This window comes from Sturnira hondurensis, unplaced genomic scaffold, assembly GCF_014824575.4.
Source record: "Sturnira hondurensis isolate 20B ecotype Veracruz unplaced genomic scaffold, ASM1482457v3 Scaffold0007578, whole genome shotgun sequence".
In the NCBI taxonomy this organism is placed as follows: domain Eukaryota; kingdom Metazoa; phylum Chordata; class Mammalia; order Chiroptera; family Phyllostomidae; genus Sturnira; species Sturnira hondurensis.
In genome coordinates, this window is record NW_028080209.1 from 2,473,288 (window position 1) to 2,497,736 (window position 24,449).

The 24,449-nt window shown below is 42.8% G+C and overlaps 3 protein-coding genes across 11 annotated transcripts in view; 2 read left to right on the forward strand and 1 right to left on the reverse strand.

Moving 5' to 3' along the window:
- Nucleotides 1-9,706, forward strand: part of BLTP3A (bridge-like lipid transfer protein family member 3A) — a 78,925-nt gene extending 69,219 nt beyond the window's left edge. For both annotated transcript variants that reach the window (XM_037052806.1, XM_037052807.1), the window contains 6 exons: nt 2,539-2,693; nt 2,770-2,920; nt 4,669-4,931; nt 5,361-5,469; nt 5,596-5,702; nt 6,093-9,706. In XM_037052806.1, coding sequence (XP_036908701.1) covers nt 2,539-2,693; nt 2,770-2,920; nt 4,669-4,931; nt 5,361-5,469; nt 5,596-5,702; nt 6,093-6,218 — 911 coding nt within the window. In that variant the 3' untranslated portion in view covers nt 6,219-9,706. The remainder of the gene's footprint in view (nt 1-2,538; nt 2,694-2,769; nt 2,921-4,668; nt 4,932-5,360; nt 5,470-5,595; nt 5,703-6,092) is intronic.
- A 1,909-nt stretch (nt 9,707-11,615) lies between these two features.
- TAF11 (TATA-box binding protein associated factor 11) lies at nt 11,616-20,629 on the reverse strand. Of its 3 annotated transcripts, none has more exons than XM_037052808.1 (5): nt 19,978-20,342; nt 16,974-17,122; nt 13,346-13,433; nt 12,935-13,031; nt 11,616-12,264 (listed from the first exon to the last, which is right to left on the reverse strand). In XM_037052808.1, the coding sequence occupies exons 1-5, from the start codon at nt 20,146-20,148 to the stop codon at nt 12,134-12,136; spliced, it is 636 nt and encodes a 211-aa protein (XP_036908703.1). In that variant the 5' UTR covers nt 20,149-20,342; the 3' UTR covers nt 11,616-12,133. The 3 variants fall into 3 exon arrangements, with proteins under 3 accessions (XP_036908703.1, XP_036908705.1, XP_036908706.1); XM_037052810.1 differs by having other exon boundaries at nt 12,180-12,264; nt 12,923-13,031; nt 19,978-20,550; XM_037052811.1 differs by lacking the exon at nt 12,935-13,031 and having other exon boundaries at nt 12,208-12,264; nt 19,978-20,629.
- A 1,050-nt stretch (nt 20,630-21,679) lies between these two features.
- The window catches only part of ANKS1A (ankyrin repeat and sterile alpha motif domain containing 1A), a 188,540-nt gene continuing 185,770 nt past the window's right edge, over nt 21,680-24,449 (forward strand). For 4 of the 6 annotated variants that reach the window (XM_037052814.1, XM_037052816.1, XM_037052815.1 and 1 more), the window contains exon 1: nt 21,681-21,971. In XM_037052814.1, coding sequence (XP_036908709.1) covers nt 21,796-21,971 — 176 coding nt within the window. In that variant the 5' untranslated portion in view covers nt 21,681-21,795. Of the gene's footprint in view, nt 21,972-24,449 lie in introns of all 6 variants that reach the window. The other 2 variants (XM_037052813.1, XM_037052812.1) reach the window with 1 other exon arrangement.

Below are 24,449 nucleotides of genomic sequence, written 5' to 3' on the forward strand. Positions count from 1 at the left end.
GTCACTCCCTCTGAGCTCCAGCACCAGGGTAGCAGCTTGACAGGCACCAGTGGCAAATGAAGAAACTAAAGTGTCTGGCATCAAGGCAGAAGCTGAGGGATATTTTTCTCCCAGACAAAAAAGAGGGCAGAGACCATTATCCCTTTTCTTTTTCTTTATTGATGATGCTATACAGTTGTCCCAATTTTTCCCCCTTTTCTCCTCCACACAGAACCTCCACTCCCTCAGGCAATCCCCACACCATAGTTCATGTCCATGGTATTAGCTCTGCCTAATACATAGAAACAAACATAGGAAGTCTGCCAAAATGGGGAGACAAAGAAACATGGCCCAAATGAAAGAATAAATCAAAACTCCAGAAAAAGAACTAACAAAATGGAGATAAACAATCTGTCAGAAGCAGAGTTCAAAACATTGGTTATAAGGATGCTCAAGGAAGTTAGTGAGGACCTCAGCAGCATGAAAAAGATCTGCAGTCAGAACTGAAGGATATACTAATTGAAATAAAGAACAATTTACAGGGAGACAACGTTGTAGTAGAGTGGATGAAGTCGAGAATCCGATCAATGATTTGGAACATAAGGAAGCAAAAAAGAACCAGGCAGAACAAGATGAAATAAGAATCCCGAAAAAAATGACAGTGTAGGCAACCTCTGAGACAACCTCAGGCATTCCAATATTTGCATCATGGGGGTCTAGAAGGAGGAGAGAAAGAGCAAGAAATTGGAAATCTATTTGAAAAAATAGTGAAAAAAAAACTTACCTAATTTGGTAAAGGAAATAAACACACAAGCCCAGGAAGCACAGAGAGTCCCAAACAAGATGGATGCAAAGAGGCCCACTCCAAGACACATCATAATTAAGTTGTCAAAGATTAAAGATAAAGACAGAATCTTCAAAGCAGCAAGAGAAAAGCAGTTAGTTACCTACAGGGGAATTCCCCTAAGACTGTTAGCTGATTTCTCAAAAGAGGTTTTTCAGGCCAGAAGGAATTAGAAAGAAATATTTAAAGTCATGAAAAGTGGGAACCTACAGCCAAGATTGCTCTACCCAGCAAAAATATCATTTAAAATCCAAGGGCAGATAAAGAGTTTCCCAGACAAGAAAAAACTAAATGAATTCATCATCATCAAACCATTATTATATGAAATGGCAAAGGGACTTACTTAAAAAAAATCAAGACTATGAACAATAAAATGGCAATAAATACATATCTATCAACAATTGAATTTAAAAAGCAAATAAGAAGAACAGAAACAGAATCATGGATACAGAGTGTTTTTTCATGGTTGCCAGATTGGGTGTGGGTATGGGGATGTCGATGAGGATGTGAAGGGATTAAGAAGTATAAATGTGTAGCTTTGGGGATGTAAAGTACTGTATAGGACGTGGAGTAGTCAAAGAACTTACATGCATGACCCATGGACATGAACTGTGGTGTGAAAATTGCCTGAATGAGTCACAGGTGCTGGGTAGAGACGGGCAAAGGGGGAAAAATTGGGACAACTTTAATAGCATAATCAATCAAATATAATTAAAATAAGAAAAATAATAAAGTGATGCATAAGAGAAAAAAAGAATGAATGGTCATTCTTTTTTCACATACTTTTGCCCATTTACCTTCCTCCCATATTATTTTGAAGCAAATTCCCAATATAGTATTTTATCCATAAACAGTTTTATCATGCATCTCTAGAGAATACAGACTTTTCATTATAAAAGACAAATTTACCATCTTAACTATTTTTAACTATAATTCAGTTGGCATTAAGTACATTCAGATTTTGTGCAACCATCACCACTAAGCATCTCCAGAATTCTTTTCATCTGAAGAAAATGAAACTGTAGCCTTTAAATAGCAGTCAGTTATCCCTCCTTCTCTAACCCCGATAACCATCCTACTTTCTCTGTGAATTGAACTGGGCTAGGTGCCTCATCTGAGTGGAAACGTACCGTACTCGTCCTCTTGTGACTGGCTTGTTTTACTTAATGTGACATCCTCAAGCTTCATTCACATTGTAGCGTGTCAGAATTTTCTTCACGTTTTGTTAATCCATTTATCCATCCATGGACACTGGGTTGCTTCTATTTACAGATGTTTAAAAAATTAGGCAGCCCTGGCTGGTGTAGCTTAGTGGATTGAGCGCAGGCCTGTGAACCAGAGGATCGCGGTTCGATTCCCAGTCAGGGCACATGCCTGGGTTGCAGGCTGGTTCCCTGCAGGCCAACTCCCAGCAGGGAACACACCAAAGGCAACCATACATTGATGTTTCTCTCCCTCTCTCCTTCCCCTCTAAAGATAAATAAATAAAATCTTAAAAAAAATAAATAAAATAAAAAATTAGGCAAAATACCATTATCACACTTAAAATGAACAGTAATTGCTTAAGTTCATCAAATATGTAGTTAGCCTTCATATTTCCAGTTGTCTCATAAGTGCCATATATGTTTTGTTTTGACAGTAGTCATTGTTTTTAGAGATTGTATTTGAACAAAAGTTTTTGACTTTCAAACTCTTTCGTTGTCTTTCTTATGCAGAGTCTGGCCCAGAAGCTCTTCCATCAGGATCTCTTCCAAATGCCTTGGACAGTGCTGGTGTTCAAGGGAGCCCTGTGGTGGATAGTTATGGCCAGGGGTCACCGGAGGCCGACAGTTTCGTCTCACCCAGTGGGGAAGACCTCAGTCTTCACCTGGTCAGTGTTCTTCTCTGCAGAGGGTAGGCTCTAGGCTGGAAGCTCAGGACTCAGCTAAGAGAGTCTCCTTTTCCAGGTCTCAGTTCTGGTTCTGAAGGTGAATGAAGTATCTTTTGGGATTGAGGTACGTGGTGAGGACCTGACTGTGGCCCTGCAAGCAGAGGAACTGAGTCTGCAGCAGCTGGGCACCATGGGACTCTGGCAGTTTCTGCATGGACAGTGCCCAGGTGAGGATGGCACCATCCCAGGGGAGCTGGTGGGATTCGTGTGGGGCAGCCACAGCTTGACTGGCTCCTATCACTGCTCCAGAGGCCGCTGCCCTAGCCAAGCCCTCGGCCCTTCTCTCCAGTAACCATTAGGGGGAGAAAGAACTCTAACAAAGCTCTTTCTTGCAAGGAGCTTCCCGGAGCTCTTTCTGGGGTTTTGTATTCAACAGGCTATTCTCCATGTTTATTTCCCACATGCTCCTTAAGCTTATACACAAAGATAGTGTCCACTTACTGTTTGTGTGGCTGCTAATGTCAACTTATATCTGACCAGGGAACTTTGGTCATTGAGATTAAGTCCTTTGGTGTGAATTCTCATTTGTACTGTAAAAGATGACAGGGAAAATCTGGGCTTGTGCTACAAGTTTCACTTAAAAACATCGTTTTTCAAAACACTGAGTAAATACTAACAAGTATTATAATATATATATATATATAAGGCATAAAAAATAACAATATAATGAACTCATGTTTAATAAATAAAACACCTAGTTTAATAAATAAAACAGTACCATTAACTTTGAAGCCCCGGGAATTCCTCTCCTGAACCTTCTTCTGCCTCTCAGCTGTCAAAGAGAATCATGGCGTCCTGAAGTTTGTATTTATCATTCTCTTGCTTTATAATTCTTCCACATGTGTTTGAATCAATGTGTTTTTTAGCTTTTCAGGGTTTTGAGTTATTTGTGATTTGCTTCTTTTAAGTAGCATAATATTCTTTAAATGCTTTTAGGTTGTTGAGTTAGCTATAATCCATTTTCACTACTATATAATATTCTATTGTACAGGTGGCAAACACAAGGCCCAAGGGCCATCCTCCACCTTGTTTTATCTGGCCCAGTACCTTGTTTCTACCTGACGGCAGTGCCAAGCTCCTTGCTGCTAGTTAAGGAGTAGTTACATTTATACAGTCCTAAAATTACATTTGAAGGCAACCATGAGGCTGATGTGGCCTCTGGTGAAAGTGAGTTTGACACTCCTGTTCTATTGTAAAAAGACACTACCTTTTTTGCTTTTTTACTTTTTAAAGGTTGTTTGCTTTTCTTTTTAAAGATACATCAATGTGCGGTTGCCTCTCGTGTGCCCTGTACTGGGAACCTGGCCAGCAACCCAGGCACATGCCCTGACTGGGAATTGAACCAGCGACCCCTTGCTGGCCAGCACTCAGTCCACTGAGCTCCTGCAGCCAGGGCCTTTTATTTTTGCTTTTCTAGAAACAGCTTTATTGAGGTATGAGTTCAAGGTGTTCATGTCCTTGGCTACACCTTAGATTGTTCTTCATGAAGTTTTGAGATTAGCATAGATCCTGCTTGGCTTTATCAGAGAGATTTAGCTTTCTATGAGAAGACCAAGACTTGAAGAAAGGAAGAGACATTTAAATTTAGCAGAGCTGAGGGTTCTTTGTTTTCAGAGCTTTTCATCAGCAAGGCCAGCTGTTTTTGGTCCACACATCTTCCTTCTGTGGGCATTCTAGCAAAGTAGCTAAGCCCATGGTCTTTGCAGTCAGGCAGCTTGTGTTCAAAGTTTATCTTTGCTATTTTAGGTTGTGTAACTTCGGGCAAGTTACTCTCTGTGCCTTAGCTTAGTTAGTTGATCTCTAAAATGAGAAGGTTGATAACACTTTTGGCATATAGTTGTTATGAATATTAAATATATGTAAAGTACTTAGAACTGTCCCTGTTAATTAATGTTTTCCTTCTGTCTTCTCAAAGGTACACGCTTTCAAGAGTCTTCAGCTTTGAAGACTTGCCACGTCAGGCCAGCTGTGGGCCTTCGCTTTGAGGCGGGGCCTGGTGCAGCTGTTCATTCCCCACTGGCCACAAAGAATGGCTTTCTGCATTTGTTGCTTCAAGGATGTGACCTTGAGCTGGTCACCTCTGTGCTCAATAGTCTGGGGCCCTTCTTAGAGGATGAGGAGATTCCAGTGGTAGTTCCCATGCAGATTGAGCTCCTGAACTCCAGGATCACCCTGAAGGTGAGAGGAACTTTTGGGTTTTACCCTAGACTTTGTCAGGCAAGGAATTCCGGCAGTGACAGCTGTTAACCTCTTGCCTTCTCACTTTAAAATGTGGTGAGGATCAAGTGAGGAAATGCACATTAGCATTCTCTGTCAATGTTATAGCAGTCCGTAAGTATGTGTGGCTGTCAAAAATCCTGGGTTCAGATCAGGAGAACTCATCTATAGCCCTAACCTTGTCTTTGGCATGCAGCACGACTGTGTGCAATCCCTGGTTTATCTGATCCTCAGTTTCACATCTGTCGAGTGGGACAGACTCGGTTCTGCATCTCACACCTTGCACGAATGTATGGATAAACAGTGACACTGAATGGTGGAAACATGGGTTGTTACTGAAATTGCTCTGAGTTGGTTGGGGGCATCAAGAGCTTTTCCTCTTTCCTGTAGGATGACATCCCCCCCATCTATCCGACGTCCCCAGGCCCCATCCCCATCACTCTGGCCATGGAGCACATTGTGCTGAAGCGGAGCGATGATGGTGTGTTCCATGTAGGCGGTGAGTTGGGCTTGGCAGCCCCCTGGCTTCTCTGCCTTTTTTCTCCTGTGAGGGAATAGGCGACAACTAGGAATTGTCCGCCTGTTGATAGCAATTTGTCATGTAGAACCTTTACTTTTTTCCCAGCTGCTGCCCAGGACAGAACATCAGCTGAAGTATCTAAAAGTGAGAAGAGACAGCCCCCAAGAGAACAGGTGTTTTTGGCGCCCACAGTGGGGGCTTTTGGACAGCAGGTGAGGACCTCACTGAACAGTACCTTTCCCATAAACCCTTGGGGACTGTAATCACAGAGGCTGATAAAATCCTCAAGGCTCGAAAGGTTTCTGTCTACAGATGGGCTTCTGTCATCTAGCGGCAGGCTCCGCAAGTGGAGAACAGAGAATGTAAATCAGGAGCTGGAGTGGATGGTTGCTGATCGCCTGCTGCTGTTCCTGTGCCCGAGGAACTCTGGGGAGGGGTTAGGCTGTGAGAAAAAAGTCTAGTTGGATTCTGTTGATCATTGGCCAGACTTGTAGATCTTTCTGCTTGAATTCTTCCACCTTGTTCCCTCTTTTTTTTCAAGTTACCTTATTCATTTTTGTGTTACCTTACTCATTAACTGTGAATTACTTATTGTTCCTTAGGTGAAAGAACTGACTGCCCTACAAAAGGAACTGATAGAAACTAAACAAGCACTGGCCAATGCCAACCAGGATAAAGAAAAACTTCTTCAGGAGATTAGGAAATATAACCCCCTCTTTGAGCTCTGACAGCAGTGGCTTGGCTGCCTGTGCCCAGGAGAGAGGAGATCACCAGCAATACCACCACCTAGGACAGAAGCAGCCTCCAGCATGGAATGAGTAGGCTTAGGGTGCCAGAGGAACGTGGGAGTGCTCAACTCCTTTCTGCCAGCTGCTCTAACTTGGGTGGCAGATAGGGCACAGCGTGACCATGTTCCAGGAAATTGGGGGCAGTTTTGTGTGTGGCCGAAGCATCATATTTTGCCTAGATAAAGCCCTTTGGTCCTCTGTACACTGGGTGGAATTTTCTCTGCACTGTAGGGCCATGTCACCACGTGGTTTCAGGACAGAGACATTTGCTTCCTCCACAACCTGTGCGAACAAGGAAAAGTTCCTCCTCAGTCACCCACGGAGCCACCAAAGATTCCACGTCCTAGGGCTTCCTCTGGCAGACCCGAACAGGCTTTGGCCTGAGTTCTGGCCTTGGTAGTAGAGTGGAACAGGAAACAGCCAGCAGAGGCACAAGAATAAAGGAGATTGGGACCCTCCTTGTTTTAGAAAGGGAACCAAGCTCATAGCATTTTGGCTGATAATACAATCAGATTTTTCAGGGTTAAGCTTCCTTTGTTCTGCTTTGATTATTGTGATGCTGTGGTGGAAAGTAAACAACAGTAATGGCTGTTTTATTATCTTTCCTTTCTACACCACAGTTCATTTGAAATTTAAGTCAAGAAACAAGTATTCACTCCGAGCCAGGTTGAAGGTGTGACATAACAGGGATCAATAGGGAGCTTGATTCTGAGCCCCAGGAGCCCAGCCAGAGCCCGAGTCCCTTCCGTGGCTGCACCTCAGAGGTGACTCCTGTCTTCCCGGGGAGCCCAGCGCATCTGCTTCCCCCGCACGACGACTCAGTGCCAGCACTCTCCTTAGCACTTGGTTTGGAAGCCGAAAATGTGTTTTAAACTGTAACAAACATCTCATCTGTTGCATCTCACTCCCCTCCATCACTGTGGCTTTTTTAAATCATGTGATTTCATCAACTTAAAAAAATACCCTTCAGTCTATCTAGGTTTTCCCCCTGCCCCCCCAAAGCGCAATTTCCTCCTTTTTAAAAACCTAATTCTTCCCTAACAGTCTACCTTCATCTGTAATGTTTTGTATACTTCAAGCTGTGTTAATTGGACAGAAATTCATCAGCTAACTCAGCCTGAATTGTCGGGTTGGTAAACTAGTAACTAAGTAGTGTCAGTTAAGTCTTAATCGCGTGTGACCTCTTGAAGGAAAGATAAAATGGTTTCCCTATGGAGAATAATGCCTGACTTGTATATTGTAGGTTTTTGATGATCAACAGAAACTTGTTCAAGAATGAACAAGATCTAATTTGTTCAGACTTTTAAAGAACTTTTGGCAAGTTCTTCACTAAGTAAATTTTAAAGGCATCAGTTACTATGAGATTGTGAGAATATTTTGTCATGCTTAGAGACTTCAGAATAAACATCTTTCTTGAGAGCATGTTAACAGGGGAAGTTCCTACTGGTCGATGCTTGGGTTAACCTCATTTAAGATTTTTTATAAATAACCTGAAAGTAGGATATTACAGTGCAATCATATGTCACTACTTCCAGGCATTGAAAGGTAAACCAGATGAGACTTAAAAGAAAAGAAAAGACAAACTGCAGAAGGGCCACAGGGCAGACTGTGAATACTAAGGAAAGTGACAGGTGAGGTTTGGGCTGGCTAACTGTGAAGTAATGCACTTACAGAAGAGTCAGCCGCTGACAAGGCAGCGAGCGCTGTGCGAGCTCTGTTCGTGCTCAGGAAGGAAACCCAGGCATTCCACTGCGGAGAGGGGGTGGGGTCAGGGCGCCCCTGTGGCCAAAAGCACAAGGGCATCATCAGGAAGGGCACATGGAGGCAACACAGAAAATGGACTTCACGCACAGCCATGCTAGTGTCTTAAATTATTTGTGCACTTCGGACAACCTTACTTATAAAATACAGGTCTAGACAACAGCAAAAACTACCAGGGGGTAAAGGCATTTAGATGAGGACACATTTTTAAAAAGTTGGCTCTAATTCTGGAATGATGAAAGCTGAGGGTAGTGTTTGATCAGATTTACAGTCAAGAGGAAGGACATGTTCACCCAGTCCTGAAATGCCATCTCTCGGGCTCTACCTCATAGCTTTAGGTAAAAGAAAGCATTTCTTACAGTACATCAGAAATGTAAGGAGTTCCTTGTCCAAAAGTGGTGCTGGCAGAAACTGTGCATGGGTACAAACGGGTAAGAGGGGTCCTTGTATGGTTTAGGCCTCCCAAAAGGAATGACCAACCACCAGGGCTGTTTGGTGAAATACAAATGAGAGGCTACCTGCTTCCCTCCACAAACTCCCCATTAACTTGATGCTTCTTCCAAAGGCAGAATGGTGAACAGAATAGGCCACTGGTCCTCTTAAGTGTGTGATTTCTCATGTTACTGGAAGAGGAGGAAGGAGATTCAGTAGCTGGAAAATGGAAGTATTCAACCTTAGGCTTACCTGAATTGGTTTAAATCACTCTCTGATTGTTCTTCCCTTCCTCTCCTCCCTGAGCCGCAATGTCTCTGGCACCCTTCCACGCAAGGAACACACCTAATAGGCATTTCCTGGTATATATTCACCTTACACCTGTGCTTGGTGGAAGGCAGTAGAAACAAATCTGGGCAGTACCAAGGCTGACCTCCTCCCTCAGACGCCAGAGCTCAGTCAGGTGCCTGGGCCCTCCGGAGTTCTTGCCCGTGTGGAGTGGAGCCCTACATGTCACTTCCATTATGTGGTAGCTTGGGCCATCTTGTCTTGAAATCTTCCCTCAGGCAATGTAGGGATCATTTGTCCCATGGAATTTTAGAAAAAACCATCTTGTATAATAACGTTATACTTCTATTCAATGGGAGAAGGAAGTTTTTTTTTTTCATAATGAAATGTGAACTGGTTGATAATTCTCAGGATAAATGTAAAGGCAAAAAAATTGAAGGAAAAATAAGTGTCAGCTCCTTTGAATTGCTTCTCATTTCTGTCTTGGAGCTGGAAGACTGTGAACAAGAATAATACCTCAAGAAAACATCTGGAGTGATGATAGCACCACTATCCCTATGTACAGCCACTGTACATCACTGTTTTAGCTGTGAAATATTTACAACTGTATCATCTGTGACTGCCCACATTTCTTGTTTACATGAATGTATTAGAGAGATGCTTTTGTGCCCATGGACTGGTTTAAGTCTCTTAGGTGAGCTACAGGGACGGTTGTCAACCTCAAACTGTGTTCTCAACTCACTGGAATAATTAACCTAGTTTCTTTGACTTAAGACAGAAGGCATGGATTCTACTGTGTTGGCTGCTTTTTGCTGTATTTTTAATCTGACTCCGATTTTGCCATGGGCTTCGACCTTAACCCTTTTTCATGGTTCTAAAAGGAATGGTTTTTCTATATGGAATATACAAGGAGTGAATACCAGCCCTCACATTCGAAGGGGACCCCCCAAAAAAACTGGAATGTATTTATAAAAAATTGTGTATTATTACACGTTTAAACTTCAATCACCTTCAAAGTACTAGTTGATGCAATATACCTATCAAGACATTTTCTCCACTGCTCAACAGTTTCTGTGCTAGTCGATTTTGATGCCTTTTAGAGCTTCTGTTGTTTTTCTGTTTCACCTCTTCCACATCAACAAAGTGTTTCCCTTTGAGGACTTTCTTATCTGGAGGAAAAAACAAATCAACTCAGAGAGACACTGAGTGAATAGGGAGGCTGGGACAGGGGAGTCATGCCATTTTTGGTCCCAAACTGCTGAACACAGTACGGTGTGGGCAGGTGCACTTGTAAATCACCCATCATGAAGTGGGCAAGTGCATAGAAGTCTTCAAAAAAAATTCACTCTAGCCAAATGCAGCCTCTCACAACGCCACCAGCTGGTCCACTGGTACAGACAGGTTCCTACAACACTCACCTAGCGGGGGAAGCCTGCACTACAAGGGGCCTGCCCTCCAGAACATAATTCATTTTTTTTGGTTCCCCCTCGTATTCCATAATTTAAATGCTTTCATTGAACCCATTTACATTAGCTTCCCCTTAGTTTGGGAGGGTGGTGGAAAGGTAGTTTGAAATAATGCCATGGTGATATGGGAACTTTCCATTCCAACCTTTACATTAAGGGATTGTTTTTCCTCCTCCTTTATAGTTAATACTTGCCTAAACTTCTAAAATCAGTTAAGTAACACCACAAAACTATGGAAATAACTGAACATTGCTGCACAAGCTAGTAGGATAACATCTGGTTATCTGAAACCTGCAAAAGCTGTGTAGCTGATTTACCATAGTCATTATTGTTTCAAGAGATTCTGGTGTGATGTACTATCCTTTCACCTAGATCTCTGGCTTCCCCACCAGGAATATTCCTGTTCTCCTGTGGCTAGGTATGGATGGCCGCTGTTGTTGAATGGGGATTATTTTCCCCATTTCTTACAACAGGAACAAGGTGAAACACTCTTAGATAACCTTAAACTGTGAGGTTTTGCTAAGTGCCCAGACTTGGGATGTGAACTTTCTCCCTTGTTATTTGTAAATTTCAGCCTTATTCAGTATCTCAAATTACAATAGATAAAGTCCCTATAACTTAAAAAAGAATCCTGTTTGAGTTGAGGGAATATCTGTTTTTCTGTTTGTTTTTCCCCAGTTCATTAGTTTTTGCTCAAGATGTAGCTTGAGTCTTAACAGTATTTCTTTGTGGAATGCCCCATTGGCTAATGGCTGAAGTGTCTTTTCCATTGGCTAAGTAGATGTTAAAGCCACAACTTTAGATACTAAAAGATTTGCCCAACTGTGAGAGTCCAAGCTCTTTCCCCCACTCAGGGTGCTAAAAAGAATTGGGATCTTTACTAAGACACGCCCAGGAAAGCTTCAGAAGACAACAGCTTCAAAGTCCTGCTCCTGGTGACACTGGATGATAGGAAAGAATTCTTGGGGATTGCTAACTAATACTGTAGCCTTATTACTGCTGATCACTGTCAATGAGAGATCACTCCATTCCCCTCTATTTGAGGAAAACAATGAGAATGTATCTGATGAACTGAAATACTGGCATTGGGAAATTTTAATATTGCAATATCTAATTAAACTTCGAGTGTACTGGTTCTGTGAACCACCTGAAAAAAGCAAATTAAACTTATTAAACAGTACTGGTTGTGGCATATCTATTTATGAGAAACTTGAAGTATATGGGCTTTTACATTGTTTGTAAGTACTTTCAGTATTCTTTTATGAGATTAAATTTTAATAGCTCTAGTAGAAAGTGGGAAGGGCTCATATTTTCACAAAAAACCTAAGACCAGTTTTATTATGACACCAAAATTCCAACCAATTAGACAGAAAATGAACACACATGTGACAAGTTGAAAAACAATTTAATGGTCACTCGCCAAAATCCACAGAAGAATCTTAAATGTTTACAGGGACGAACTATTCCATTATTCCTGTATCTCCACGTCATTCACGTTGGAGTGTCACAAGTCAAAAGTTTCTGGTTGTTTCATCTACTTAAAACCACATGTAAGAAACAACCTAAGACACGGCAACTTCAGGCTTCTGTGTGAAACCATCGGAATTGTCTTGGGAAGGCTTTCTCTGTGCAAGCAGCTCCCCTGTCCAGAAGATGCTTAAAGCCCATGCGCCTTCATTTCTTCCAACTAGCCAAGAGGCAGTGGAATGCCTCAAAATGCCTTAAGGTCTCAATACTTAGTCAAGGCAAGTATGAAACAGGCTGCAAGCCTTCTAGGTGTGATGAACATCAGTTTTGAGAAATACACTGAAATCACGGGCAGATGGGAAAGCACCAGTGCACCAAGTCTGCAGTCCGAAGTCTGGAACCACTATGTCCTCCAGCACAAGGCCTTTCTAGGCTTTGGTCTTAGAAGAAGATGATTTTTTTGTGCTTCGAGTTGGGTATTTGCCCCTTTGACTTCAACCTCCGAACAGCCTCCCTCATATGTTTGGGTTGTAGTGGTGGCATTTCTCCCCACTTCTCACACACATCCAGTGCTAAACAGAGGGCGATGAGAAAGTTTCATTACCACACTAGCGCTTATTCACAACCCTTTGAGTCCTGTAAGTCTCATTACCTCTTCTAAAGCTCCCAAAGAAAATAAACCAGGACATTTTCTCTTAAGAAAATGCTATAAAATATATCACGTTAGCTTTAGTATAATATCCCTTTATCAGGCTTTATCATAGGCAACAGTTAAAAACAAATCTGCTTAAAAACATAAAACATTTCACCAGCTAGAGATTGGTCGTGGGCAGCAACCGAGTTCTTTACTTGATGGGTGGGTTGGGCGGTTCCCAGGGGTCATAACATCAGGGATAACTCCACACCATGCCAACTGGTTACCCCAGTGATTGCTTTTCTTGTATCTTTATGTTCGACAGCAGAAATGAACAAAGTTCACTGGAGAAAAACACAGTCTGCTTCTGGCAGCCTGGGCTGAGGAGAGGAGACTGGAGGGACATTTCCTAGATTCCGCCTGACTCCCAGTATGGGAACTCTAGAGGAATAATGGTCATGCTCTTCTGAACACAAAGGTTCCCACCCCCCCGCCTTGGTCAACTTCTAGTCTGAGTGGAAATTACTAAGGTGCCTTATTAAGTCCCACAGTCCAGATGTTCTTGAAAATAATGCAGGTTCAATCCATTACTTACTATCACCACTCACCTTCTTCTACTACTTCCCCGACGAAAACCTTGGAAATACCAGACATCGCAATAACAACATTCTGAGACACAGAGGTGCCAGTGATGGACTGGATCAGCTTGAAAGAAGGACAAAGGCTCTGTGATTAAGTTAGTCAAGGACTGGCTTTAGAAACAAGTACCCATTAGAGCTCTGCACTGGGAAAGTGTTTACTAAAGGCTGACATTAGGACTAACGCAAGGATTCTGTTTGTTGAAACCCTATTGCTGGGTTTCAATTGGTCAGATTATTGACGGACATAATTTAATTTTGCCACCTAAATGATCCTCCAATTTGCCCAACACCTCATTTCCAAATGCCATTGGAGAGAACGCTGGAGTCCAGTTCAGTTTTCTTAGCTGATGAAAAAAAGGTACAACAGTCCCTCCTTACCCTTTTAATGGCTGCCTTAGGGAAAGCTGACCGGCGATACATTTCGTAACGGTTCAGCTGCTCCTCAGAAAAAGAAGAAACCAGGATTCTAGACAAAGATTCAGGTAAAAGTTCATTTATAAGAAAGAATGCTTAAAATACATTATTCAATCAATAAAATCAAATGTCAATGCAAAAATGAATTTTCAAGGGGTCAACATTAGGTTTAGTGTCCATAGGGATGAAGGTAAAGTATTTCTCCTCTTAAGGAACATAAGTGAAAAACAGTTTCATTTCTTACTTCATTAAGAACAAAACAACAATGTTGAGTCATTCTATTGTGCTATATATATATATATATTAGGTTTTCAGCACTGGCTCTCTCCCCATAATGCTGCCTTACTACACGTTATGGTAAGAATTTAATGTATAAATTTATATTCATACAAGTAGTTTTTCTAAAAGTATATTTTATTGATTACGCTATTACAGTTGTTCCATTTTTTCTCCCCTTTATCCCCCTATCACCCATGTTCCCCCCTTAGTCCATGGCCATGGATCATACATATAAGTTCTTTGGCTTCTCCATTTTCTATGATATTCTTACCACCCCCCGCCTATTTTGTACCTACTATTTATACTTCTCATTCAAACCAGTAGTTTTTAACATTAATAGATTAAGGAGGAAAATATATGGAAAAGTTTTAATACTCTGTATAGCAGTTCTTTCAAATGAAAAGATGGCCATATCAATTTTTGAAAATGAGCAAAGGATATGAACAGAAAATTTATGAAAATACCAATGGTCAATAAATAGAGGAAAAACTGAATCTTCACTATGAAAGAAATTAAAATGATAAACTAAAACAAGATAACATTTCTCACAAGACAGACTGACGAGTATTGAAAAGAATGGCGCCAATGAGAACGGGACGGCAGAAACACACATGCAGTGGAACATGGGGTGGGGCAGCCCATTTGGAGGATTCAGAAATATGTACAGAATTCCTTTGAAAATATCTGCACTAGAGACTTCCGCCAAGATGGAGGCATAGGTGGAAACACTGTGCCTTCTCCCACAACCAAGTTTGAATACAACAAAGGTTTGGAGAACAAAGACACACCCAAAGACCAGAAAATTGAATTATGCGGAAGTCCGACAACAACGGAACCGTTCAACCGAGACGGTAAGAGGGGCGGAGCCAGCAGCAGAGCAGGGTCGAGCAGGAATGATCCCCCGACCTAGGCGCGCAGGTAGACCGGACCCAGTCAGGGTGTGGGGCAGACTGACCACAGTCGCACATTTGTGCACAGAGAGACAGACCATGCAGGCCCCAGAGGGCGAACCCAGTGGTGGAGGGCTGACGGCGGTGGCACACTCGCGTGCAGTGGGATGAAACGGGCGGGCCCCGGTGATGGTGGCAGCTGCAGCACCTGTGGCTGGTGAACACCTAGGGCTCCAATCCTGCTATGTAAAAGGCACGAACAGCCCAAAAGATGGCGCAAGAAGAACTCAAAGTCTCAGAGCCGGTAACTCTAAGCTACCAAGAGATTGCCAGCCTCTCAGGTGCACAGTTCAACACACTGTTTATCAGGATGCTCACAGAACTGGTTGATTATAGTCACAAATTAGAGGAACATATGAAGGCTAAACTAATTGAAATGAAGGGAAATGCACAGGAAACCAATAGTGATAGAAAGGAAAGTGGGACTCAAATCAATGGAATGGACCAGAAGGAAGAACGAAACATCCAACCATAAAGGAATGAAGAAACAATTAAAAAAAATGAGGAGAGGCTTAGGAACCTCCAGGACATCTTTAAACGTTCCAACATCCAGATTATAGAGGTACCAGAAGGGGGAAAGAAACAGCCACGAGTGGAAAACTTATTTGAACAAATAATAAAGGAGAACTTCCCCAGTCTGGCAAAGGAAATAGACTTCCAGGAAACCCAGGAAGCTCAGAGAGTCCCAAAGAAGTTGGACCCAAGAAGGAACACACCAAGGCACATCATAATTACATTAGCCAAGACTAAAATAAAGGAGAGAATCCTAGAAGCAGCAAGAGATAAGGGGATGGTCACCTACAAAGGAGTGCCCATCAGACTGTCAGCGGATTTCTCAAAAGAGACCTTACAGGCAAGAAGGGGCTGGAAAGAAGTATTCCAAGTCATGAAATCCAAAGACCTACAACCAAGATTGCTCTATCCAGCAAAGCTTTCATTTAGAATGGAAGGACAGATAAAGTGCTTCTCAGATAAGATCAAATTCAAGGAGTTCATCATCACCAAGCCCTTATTATATGAAATGCTAAAGGGACTTATATAAGAAAAAGATGAAAAATATGAACAGTGAAAGGACAGCAAACTCACAGTTATTAACAACCACACCTAAAACAAAAGCATACCAAGAGGACAGCTAGATCAGGAGTGGAACCATAGAAATGAAGAGCACATGGAGGGTTAGTAACAGGGGAGTGGGAGGAGGAGAAGGGGGGAGAAGGCACAGAAAACAGCATAGATGGTAGGTAGAAAATAGATAGGGGGAGGGCAAGAATAGTAGGGGAAATATAGAATCTAAAGAACTTGAGACACGTGGTTATAAACTAAGGGGGGAGAATGGTGGGGGAGGGGGGTGTGGGTGGAGGGGAATGAAGGGGGGAATAGAACAACTGTAATGGTATAATCAATAAAAAATATTAAAAAAATATTACACAACAAAAAATAAAATAAAATTAAATTTAAAAAAAGAAAATATCCACACTATTTGAACTAGCAATTACATTCCTGGTTTATTTTAGGAAGCAAATGGACAAGTACATTAAGATATCCTCAAGATATTTTATCATAATGTTGTCAAAAGAAAAAACATCCAAAACACTAGAACAGCTGCATGTGTTGGTTAAACTACACAGTTCATCCACACAATACAATGTGGCCATTAAAAACTAATGATTCACAGACATTTACTAACAGGAAAATATTCTGCAATACATATCAAACATTTAAAAAAATCTGAAAAGGTATATACCCTGGGTAAACTCTCAGTAGTGGAATTATACATAATTATTTTTTCTATATGCTCTGAATTATTTGCAATGAGGCTACACTTTTACAGTCAGAAGACATAATGAAGCTATTTCCATTTAAAAGAAAATATGACCTAGATGTAGAGTTACTGACATGCAACACATTTACTATATTTAATGTGAAAAAAAGAGTTACAAATAGTACTTAACACTTCTGAAAATTTTAATTTATAATTATATAGGTGTGGGCAAAAGTAGGTTTACAGTTGTAATACAAGTGAAAATACAGTAATAAATAATAATACAAAAATAAACTATGGATAAATAAATGGTAGTGGGAAAAAAATAAACTGTGTCTCATGTACTCATAACTGTAAACCTACTTTTGCCCACTTCTGTATAGAAATTACTTTGGAGGATATACTTCAAAATATTAACTGTTTATCTTGGTGGTATGATGATATTTTCTTTTTGCTTATTTATATTTTCTATGATATACCTATGTATAATTGCTTTAATCTCTTCGAGTTTATAAAAAAATTACAGGTCAAGAAAAATTTACTAACTTTGTGCGGTCCAGTTAGTGTCTTGCGGTGGGGAAAAGATCAGAGAGTAACTTACTGCATCTTTTGAATCTCATCTTCGTCCACCTTCTGCTTCTTCTCTTTCTTTTCTTTGGTGTCTATTTTCAGTTTTTTGGCCGCAGGGGTGAGTAACGATGAATCTTCCCTTTCAACCGCTGTTAAATCTGAGAAGTCCTGACTCTTGAGCTGAGAAGGTGAAAGAAACGCTTTTATGTATCTGGCCCACTTTCCAGACCTGGGCAAGGTAAGGAAGTGTCATTCTCATCAACAGCACAACAAATCCATTTATTCAGTAGCTTTTTGGTTCTAGGCATTGGCTGTACCATCAAGGGTAGGAAACACTAACTGTTCTAAAGAAGTTCATAGCCCAGCTGTGAAAAGAAAACTAGCTAAAAATCCAGTTTTCCAGTTTGGCTATGGTCATAGCTCCCAGGTCTGTTTACAAGGGCAATAAAATGCCAACAGTCATGAAAACCTCTCTTCCACCGAGCCCCTCCTCCAGCCTCATTCTTTTGAGAGGAGGTCAGAAAAGTCCTTTCCATCCAGCAGCTCTTCTGCCTCTAAATCTATAGATTTCTTTATTCGTGATGATTCCATGTGGAAAGAATATTTAAAAGGAGGCATCTTCTCATCAAAACAGTGTTTCTTTGAATTTGGATCATTAAGTGAGCTTCTCCCACATGTAGTACTCTTCCCTTCCTCTCTTTTAACCCTACTGTACCATACACATATTCACCACACTGCAAACTTTTTGATGACAGGGCTTTCTCTTACCATTTGTCTCTCCCACCCTAAAGCTTTTGACATCATGCTGGATATTTAATGTCTGATTAATAATAAAGTAAAAAAATCAAAATCCAAGCTTCATCTCCTCCAACTTAACTTATAATCTAAGGATTCATCAAACCTCATTAATGGGAATTAACCTTTGTTTTCCTGAAAGAGGAACTCATGTTTAAACTCAGAGGAATATGTGGCCCTGAATGGTGTGGGTCAGTGGGTTGGGTGACGTCCTGCAAACCAAAGGGTCACTGGCTGGATTCCCCATCAGGGCACATGCCTGGGTTGCAAGTCAGGTCCCTGGTTGGGAGAGTGTGAGAGGCAACTGATGGATGTTTCTTTCCCTCTCTTTCTCTCTCCTTTCCCCTTTCTCTAAATATAAATTAAATTTAAAAAATAATAAAGTCAGAGGAATATGAGAGAGTTAGGTAGGTTGAGGGTAGTACATGTTTAGCAACTTTTTAAAAAAGATTGTATTTATTTATCTTTAGAGAGGAAGGGAAGGAGAAAAGGAGAGAAATATATCAAAGATATCAATGTATGGTTGCCTCTCATGAGTCCCCTGCTGGGAACTGGCCCACAACCCAGGCATGTGCCCCGACTGGGAATCAAACTGTGATCGTGTAGTTTGCAGGCCCGCACTCAATCCACTGAGCTACACCAGCCAGGGCTAGCAACCTTTTCAATTTTTTCTCCAGTTACTGATTTATACAAGTTTTCTAATCTTCCTGTGATCCAATTTTGGTGATTTATATTTCCCTTTTAAAAAATAAGCCATTTCTCTCAGGTTTTTAAATTTAGTTGTCTTACATTTAAACATTAAATTTTCTTATAACTTTAAAGATATCCACATCAGTGCCTATAGCTCTTTCTTACTTCATAATGTTGTGCATTTACATTTCAAATAACCAGGTTTTTATTATATGCTTTTAGGCATTCATTCATTAATATCTACTTTTATTTTTTATTAACTCTTTGTTCCTACATTCTTTTGGTCTATTCTTTTTCTGGTTGCTTGAGTTGGTTGCTTATTTTCAAAATCTCGTGCCTGTTAATAAAAAATATGTATGGCTATGAATTTCTCTTCAAACAAGGTTTTGATCAAACCTCACAGGATTTGATGTCTGCTCTCTTTGTTAATTTCTTGAATTTAAGGGCTATTTAGAAAACTGTTTAAAATGTCCATGTGGTATTTTTTTGGGGGTGGGGGGGAGTAGATAATAAACTTAATAATAAACTTGTTAACTTCAAGTTTATTGCACTGTACTAACAGGATGTGGCCTGTTATGATAACTACTTCTAAGGATTTTTGTTTTTCTGTGTGGTCAGGTATATGGTCAATTTTTAAAAGTGTTTCAGAAGCATAAAAAAAGAATTACATCTTCTGTTGAATGCATTTCTGTGTGTGCTGAGTTCTCTAATGGACTATGCCAATTATTCTTCAAATCCTTTCTGCCCTTGAGATGTTTCAAAGGTTCCTTCTTAAAATAATTTCATCATATTGTTTTTCCCCCTAAAAGTTCTTACTGTATACATTTTGATGCAATCTGGAAGGCTGTTTCCATCTAACCCAATATTCTTCCATGATCTCTTTAAGTCCCTTAGGTAGAAGCTCTAATACCCTGAGATTCTATCTCCAAGAGTGGAACCCAGAGAACACCGAGATTCTGCTCCCCGACTGATGTTCGGCCAGGCAACAAGGATGAGCTTTGGGGGAGGCACAATTGATGGGTTTGGTGTGTTTATGCTATAGAGATACCCTTGACATTGGCAGCAGTTAATGTCCCAAAAGAGTAGGAACGTGATTACACCAGTAACGCCCTCGGTTTCCCTTTAACAACTATGCAGCCTATAATAACACAGCTACACCGAAGCAACATCTAAGAGAAAACATGTTGCGGTGAAAGGGATTCTAGGAATCCTGGGTTAGCTCTTGCAGTGACTCCGGGTGACATCGGATCCCAATTTCCTCATCAGGAAAACCAAGAGGCTATTTAAAACTCCCTCAGAAGTAGCTTTAATAGTCAAGGGCAGGGATTAAAAATACTGACCCAGTGCTTTGGTCTCTGGGATCGAACCAGCACTGTAGTTTTGTCTCCTCCCTACACTCCTCTAATCGCCTCCGCGATAGCAGGTCTAGAGGGAGACCTGGTGAGTTCAAATTGTCTTAGCCTGGGAGGGGTCAACCAGGAAGCTGGTCAAGCAGCCAGTAACACAACCTCGGGGTACTCCCCAGATTTTACCAACACATCCCTCCCTACCTCGCCTTCCTCAGCCGCAGCTTCTTTCAAGTCTCCATCTCCGTCCCCGTCAGTTTCCTCCGGGATTCCGTCCGTGTCCGTAGCCCCGGAGCTCCCGGGAGCAGCGGCCGTCTCGTCCGATGCCCCTGTCTCCCCACCTTTTTCCGGGGGCGACTCGCAGGCATTATCCATCGCCGCGAGAAGGGAGGGGAGATCGCGATGCTGTCACACACAGGAGCTCCACACCGCCGGCCGCACGGCAACCCAGGAGCTTCCCGTCGCACTGCGATGACATCACACCTACTGCTCCGCCGAGGGTCATTTTGAGGCGTTCGTGGAGGACTGCGGACTCATTTGTAACTGTTGTTTTGGTGGTGGTGGGGAGAGAGAAAATGGAGGAGGGTACGGATTTCAGTTTGCGGATTTCCCATCCTGGGAAGCCACGTTTTGTAAAGGAGTGCTGCGCTGTGTACCGAGGAACTTCTGTTTCCTTCCCGCCTTTCTAAAAACGCAACGTCCATTAACACCTTCCTTAACTCGCTTTCCTGACTAGTTTGGGGATAGGAGAAAACGCAATTCCATCCTATGCGCACGTCGCGAGGCGCGGCTTCCTTATAAACTTTCACGCAGGGACTCCGCCGCGTAAGATTGAATTGTCCAGTGATTGCAGACTCGCTAACATTTCTCTTTTGTTCCTAGCACTTAAAAGTTATGTAGCTCGATTTATTTACTCCACAACTACTGAGCGCCTACTTCTAGCCAGGAACAGTGCTAGTACCAGAAATACAATATAGTTTATACCCAATTAAATAATTTTTTTCCAACTCATTAGTACTCAAGGTTCTGGCAGGTTTCACAAACCTGACTTTTTAATGCCAGTTTGGTTAGTCGCATCACAACTAAAGAAACCTCTCTGACTGGTGTGGCTAAGTTGGTTGGGTGAGTTCTGCAAAGCGAAAGGTCCCGGATTAGACTCCTGGTCAGGGCACGTGCCTGGATGAGGGTTCTGTCCCCAGTAGGGGCGTCTGAGAGACAACCGATGGATGTTTCCTCTCCCATCGATGTTTCTTTCCCTCTCTTCCTCCCTTCCCCTTGCTCTAAAAACAAATAAATAAGACCTTAAAAAAAAAAGAGGAAATATCCTGCCGGGAGGGAGGTATTTCCCTTGACTTTTTCACTTTAGGATCAATTTCAGGGATTCGGAGCATGAAGAAGGGGGATATTTCTATTTTAAAATTTTCCTCCCTTCCGTCATAAAGGTACGGAAGGGAGTATTTTATTCATCTTTGTATCACTGTAATGGGTGAACCCCACACCCATTACAGATTTAATTTATGCGTGCTCTGAAAGAATGAACAAGGAAATGTAGGTGCGCGTTACCGTAATTCTCTCTTTGTTTTCTACATTGCCTGGATGAATTGCCGTATTTACAGTCCTGTGGGCTCCCAAACCTATGGGACGCAGCACGCTTCGGGAGGCGGATACAGGTGGGCCCCGTTTGTTCCCTTTCACCCCTACAGCGGGGCGCCCACACGGCGCTCTCCTGTCCGCGGAGGCCTATCGCACAGCAAAGTTCACTAGGTGCGGACCTCAGTCACCTGCGCCGCCTGCTCAGCCCCGCCCAGCTAGGTAGACGAGGAGGCGGGACGCGGGGGCGTGGTGACGCGTGACGCCGGATCCCGGAAGTGACGCGTGGGGTGGGGGGGAAGGCGGGGGGGAGGGGGGTGGTGTCCTCGGCCGGTTTTGGGGGGTGCGTTGCCCGGAGACGGAAAGTTTGGGAGCCGAAGCAGGCATTGCTGCGGCCCTGGGGAGGGCGTCCAGGGGGCGGTTGCCCTGGGGATGGGGAAGGAGCAGGAGCTGCTGGAGGCGGCCCGCACCGGGCACCTCCCGGCCGTGGAGAAGCTGCTGTCCGGGAAGCGGCTGTCCTCTGGCTTCGGGGGTGGCGGTGGCGGCTCCGGAGGCGGTAGCGGCGGCGGCGGAGGCTCTTCGAGCCATCCCCTCTCCAGTCTGCTCAGGTGGGTAATGCGCCGGGATCGGACAGCCGCCTGGGGACCAGTCTCTTGGGTCCCTAGAGAGATCCAGGCTCCTGAGACCCGGGCGGGGTGGGTTTTCTGGGTGCCCCGAGGCGAGGGCAGACGGCCCACGGGGCACGGAACGCTGGTGCAGGTCGGAGTGGTGCCGGGCTCTCCTTGTCTTGCCTCCCGACCTGGCTTCGAAGAATGGTGGGAGTGCCCAGGTGGCAGCCTGTGTCGCATGGTACAGCCCGGCTTCACCCTGCCTGCAATAAGGTGCCGGCTGCCGTATCTAACAAACCACTTTAGAGCAAATACAAGTGTGCATTTAAATCTTCTTCACCTCCTGCAGAAACTGCCACGCCTTGCAGAATCTCTGGTTCCGCTGGAGGAAACTCTCTTGATTACCTTCTTTTGGGAACTTGGAATCTTCCTCTGGGCTCTGCAGGACTTGGCTTTTGTTGTTTAAATTGACTCTGGACTTACACTTTCAAAGTATTCTTGGAGCTCCTCCTGTGCTTGCAGTGAACCTCATTGTATTAGTCCGTTAAGTGGCATGTGGAGGGTTCATTCGGTGTTAATTCATGAAGAAATAAAGCTTTAGAAAGACTTGTTTAGGAAACTGAGGGGTATTCTAAATTTCTCCAAGGTCTGTTGTTAAAATAACACTTGAACCTGAAATGTAAGGATTGAGAGAAAAAGATTACGTTTGTGTTGCTTGAAGGGGGAATTGTCAGTGTGAGTAAAATGTGTTGGTTCAGCAGCACTTTCATAGCCTGTTTTCTTTTCCTTCCTTGTTCTTTTGAGGTTTTAAAGAAGTGGAAGTTCATTTAGAAATGGCTTGGTTTGCTTTTGTTCCCCCGTTAGTTTATGGAACTTCAGTTTGGGTGAGCTTGGACTAAGGAAGCCCAAGGCTGTAATAACTTGTTAGATATTAAATCCTGAGTAGGGACCCAGCCCAGTTCTATACAGGAAGATTGTATAAAAAGCAGTATAGAAGGAGGACTCTCCTTGAGTTTTTCTGGGGATGCAAACACCAGTCCAGTTTGCCACAGTTTCTCCAGCCCCTTGAACAATGGTGGCACACAATTGGCACTCAGGATTTGTTGAATAAGTAAAAGTATCAGAGGATGATAAATTTCTAAATAAACTGATGGTGGTACTCACTGTCATTGTTAGTTCAGAGATGGGCGACTTCACTTTGGGATAAGATGGAGATCAGGGCTTCCAGGAGGAGGAGGACTTGAACTGGCTTTGAAGGAAGTGAGGATTTGGGTAGGTGAAGTTGGGTGAGGAGTATCCAGGTGGGCATACCCTGATGAGAGGGGCAGAAGTGGCAAAGGAGGCTTATTTGGTGTTAGTGGGACACGAGAAGAACTCCTGCCTGGAGCCTTGATTGGTTGGGCACCATAAAAGGAAATAATAATGGGAAGGTACACTTCATTTTTCAAAGTGACTTTGTCTTTCTCCTGTTTGTATTCCAGTCCCTAGCCCAGTGCCTGACAATTCTCAGATGTTGAATAAATGTACTTTGAATGCATGAATTGGGTTTTGGATCTTACCTGGATTACTTTGATATTTTTGCACTTGTGATGTCTGGGAGATGAGAGAAAGACTGTACAAGTTAGGAGGTGCCTATATCTAATGAGTTGAATGATGTAGCATTTGGAGGTTTGCCAGAGATTCTTTAACCCTCAGCATATCCTGCTGAAGTGCGAAACTGGCACATATCTCCTGTCTTCAAGTACAGGTCAAGTTATTCTTACTACTTTCACTCAGAGACTATTGAAATTTTGCTGAGGATCTAGCAGCCGTGTAGTTAAGCAAGACTAGGAAATCTCTGTCGAGTGCAAAGTTTTTACTTTGGACCTCATGCTGCTATAATGTATTGTTTGTCATAAAGTGTGGATGGTGCAACCTCTGTTTCCTTGGGTAAGAGAGCTGACTCCTGACTTGCTCCTGTGTCTGTTGTAGAGATGGTAGAGAGCTTAAGAGCCAGCCTCTCGCTCCTGTGACTCCTAGGGGCAGGGAGGATCTGCAGGCACTTGTTGTACTAGGTGGGTCATTAATTAGAGGTGACTGGTTCAACCTAGTGAGAGACTTCTGAGCAAATGAGGCTGTGTGTTTAAATAATCCTTAGGTCAGCATGTCCTGCCTTTTGAGATTGGAAAATAGTGGAGGGTGGGTCCATCCTGCCCACACTTCCCACCTCAGGGACTCTGGGTTATTTAACAAGAGCTGCAGAATCATAGTTTCAGAGTTGGCCTTTGCGTTAGCTGCCATATCTCTCCCCCAACACCCCTCCCACCAACTGGTACTGCCAACTTCAGCTTACATTTATCCAGCTGTTGAAGCGACCAACAAAAACCGGCAGATATAGGAGCTTATAGCTGCAGTGGATATAAATGTTCCAAACTACATGTATGTTTGTCCTTTCATTTATCTGTTCATCTGTTCATCCAGTCATCTGTGCATGACACT

What these genes read in the sequence shown, in the direction of transcription:
- TAF11 (XM_037052808.1), bottom strand. Translation starts at nt 20,148, where the DNA reads ATGGATAATGCCTGCGAGTCGCCCCCGGAAAAAGGTGGGGAGACAGGG. An exon ending in CTGCGGCTGAGGAAGGCGAG is followed by an intron (nt 17,123 to 19,977) that starts GTAGGGAGGGAT and finishes TCACCTTCTCAG; the next exon opens with CTCAAGAGTCAGGACTTCTC. An exon ending in GATGAGATTCAAAAGATGCA is followed by an intron (nt 13,434 to 16,973) that starts GTAAGTTACTCT and finishes ATCTTTGTCTAG; the next exon opens with AATCCTGGTTTCTTCTTTTT.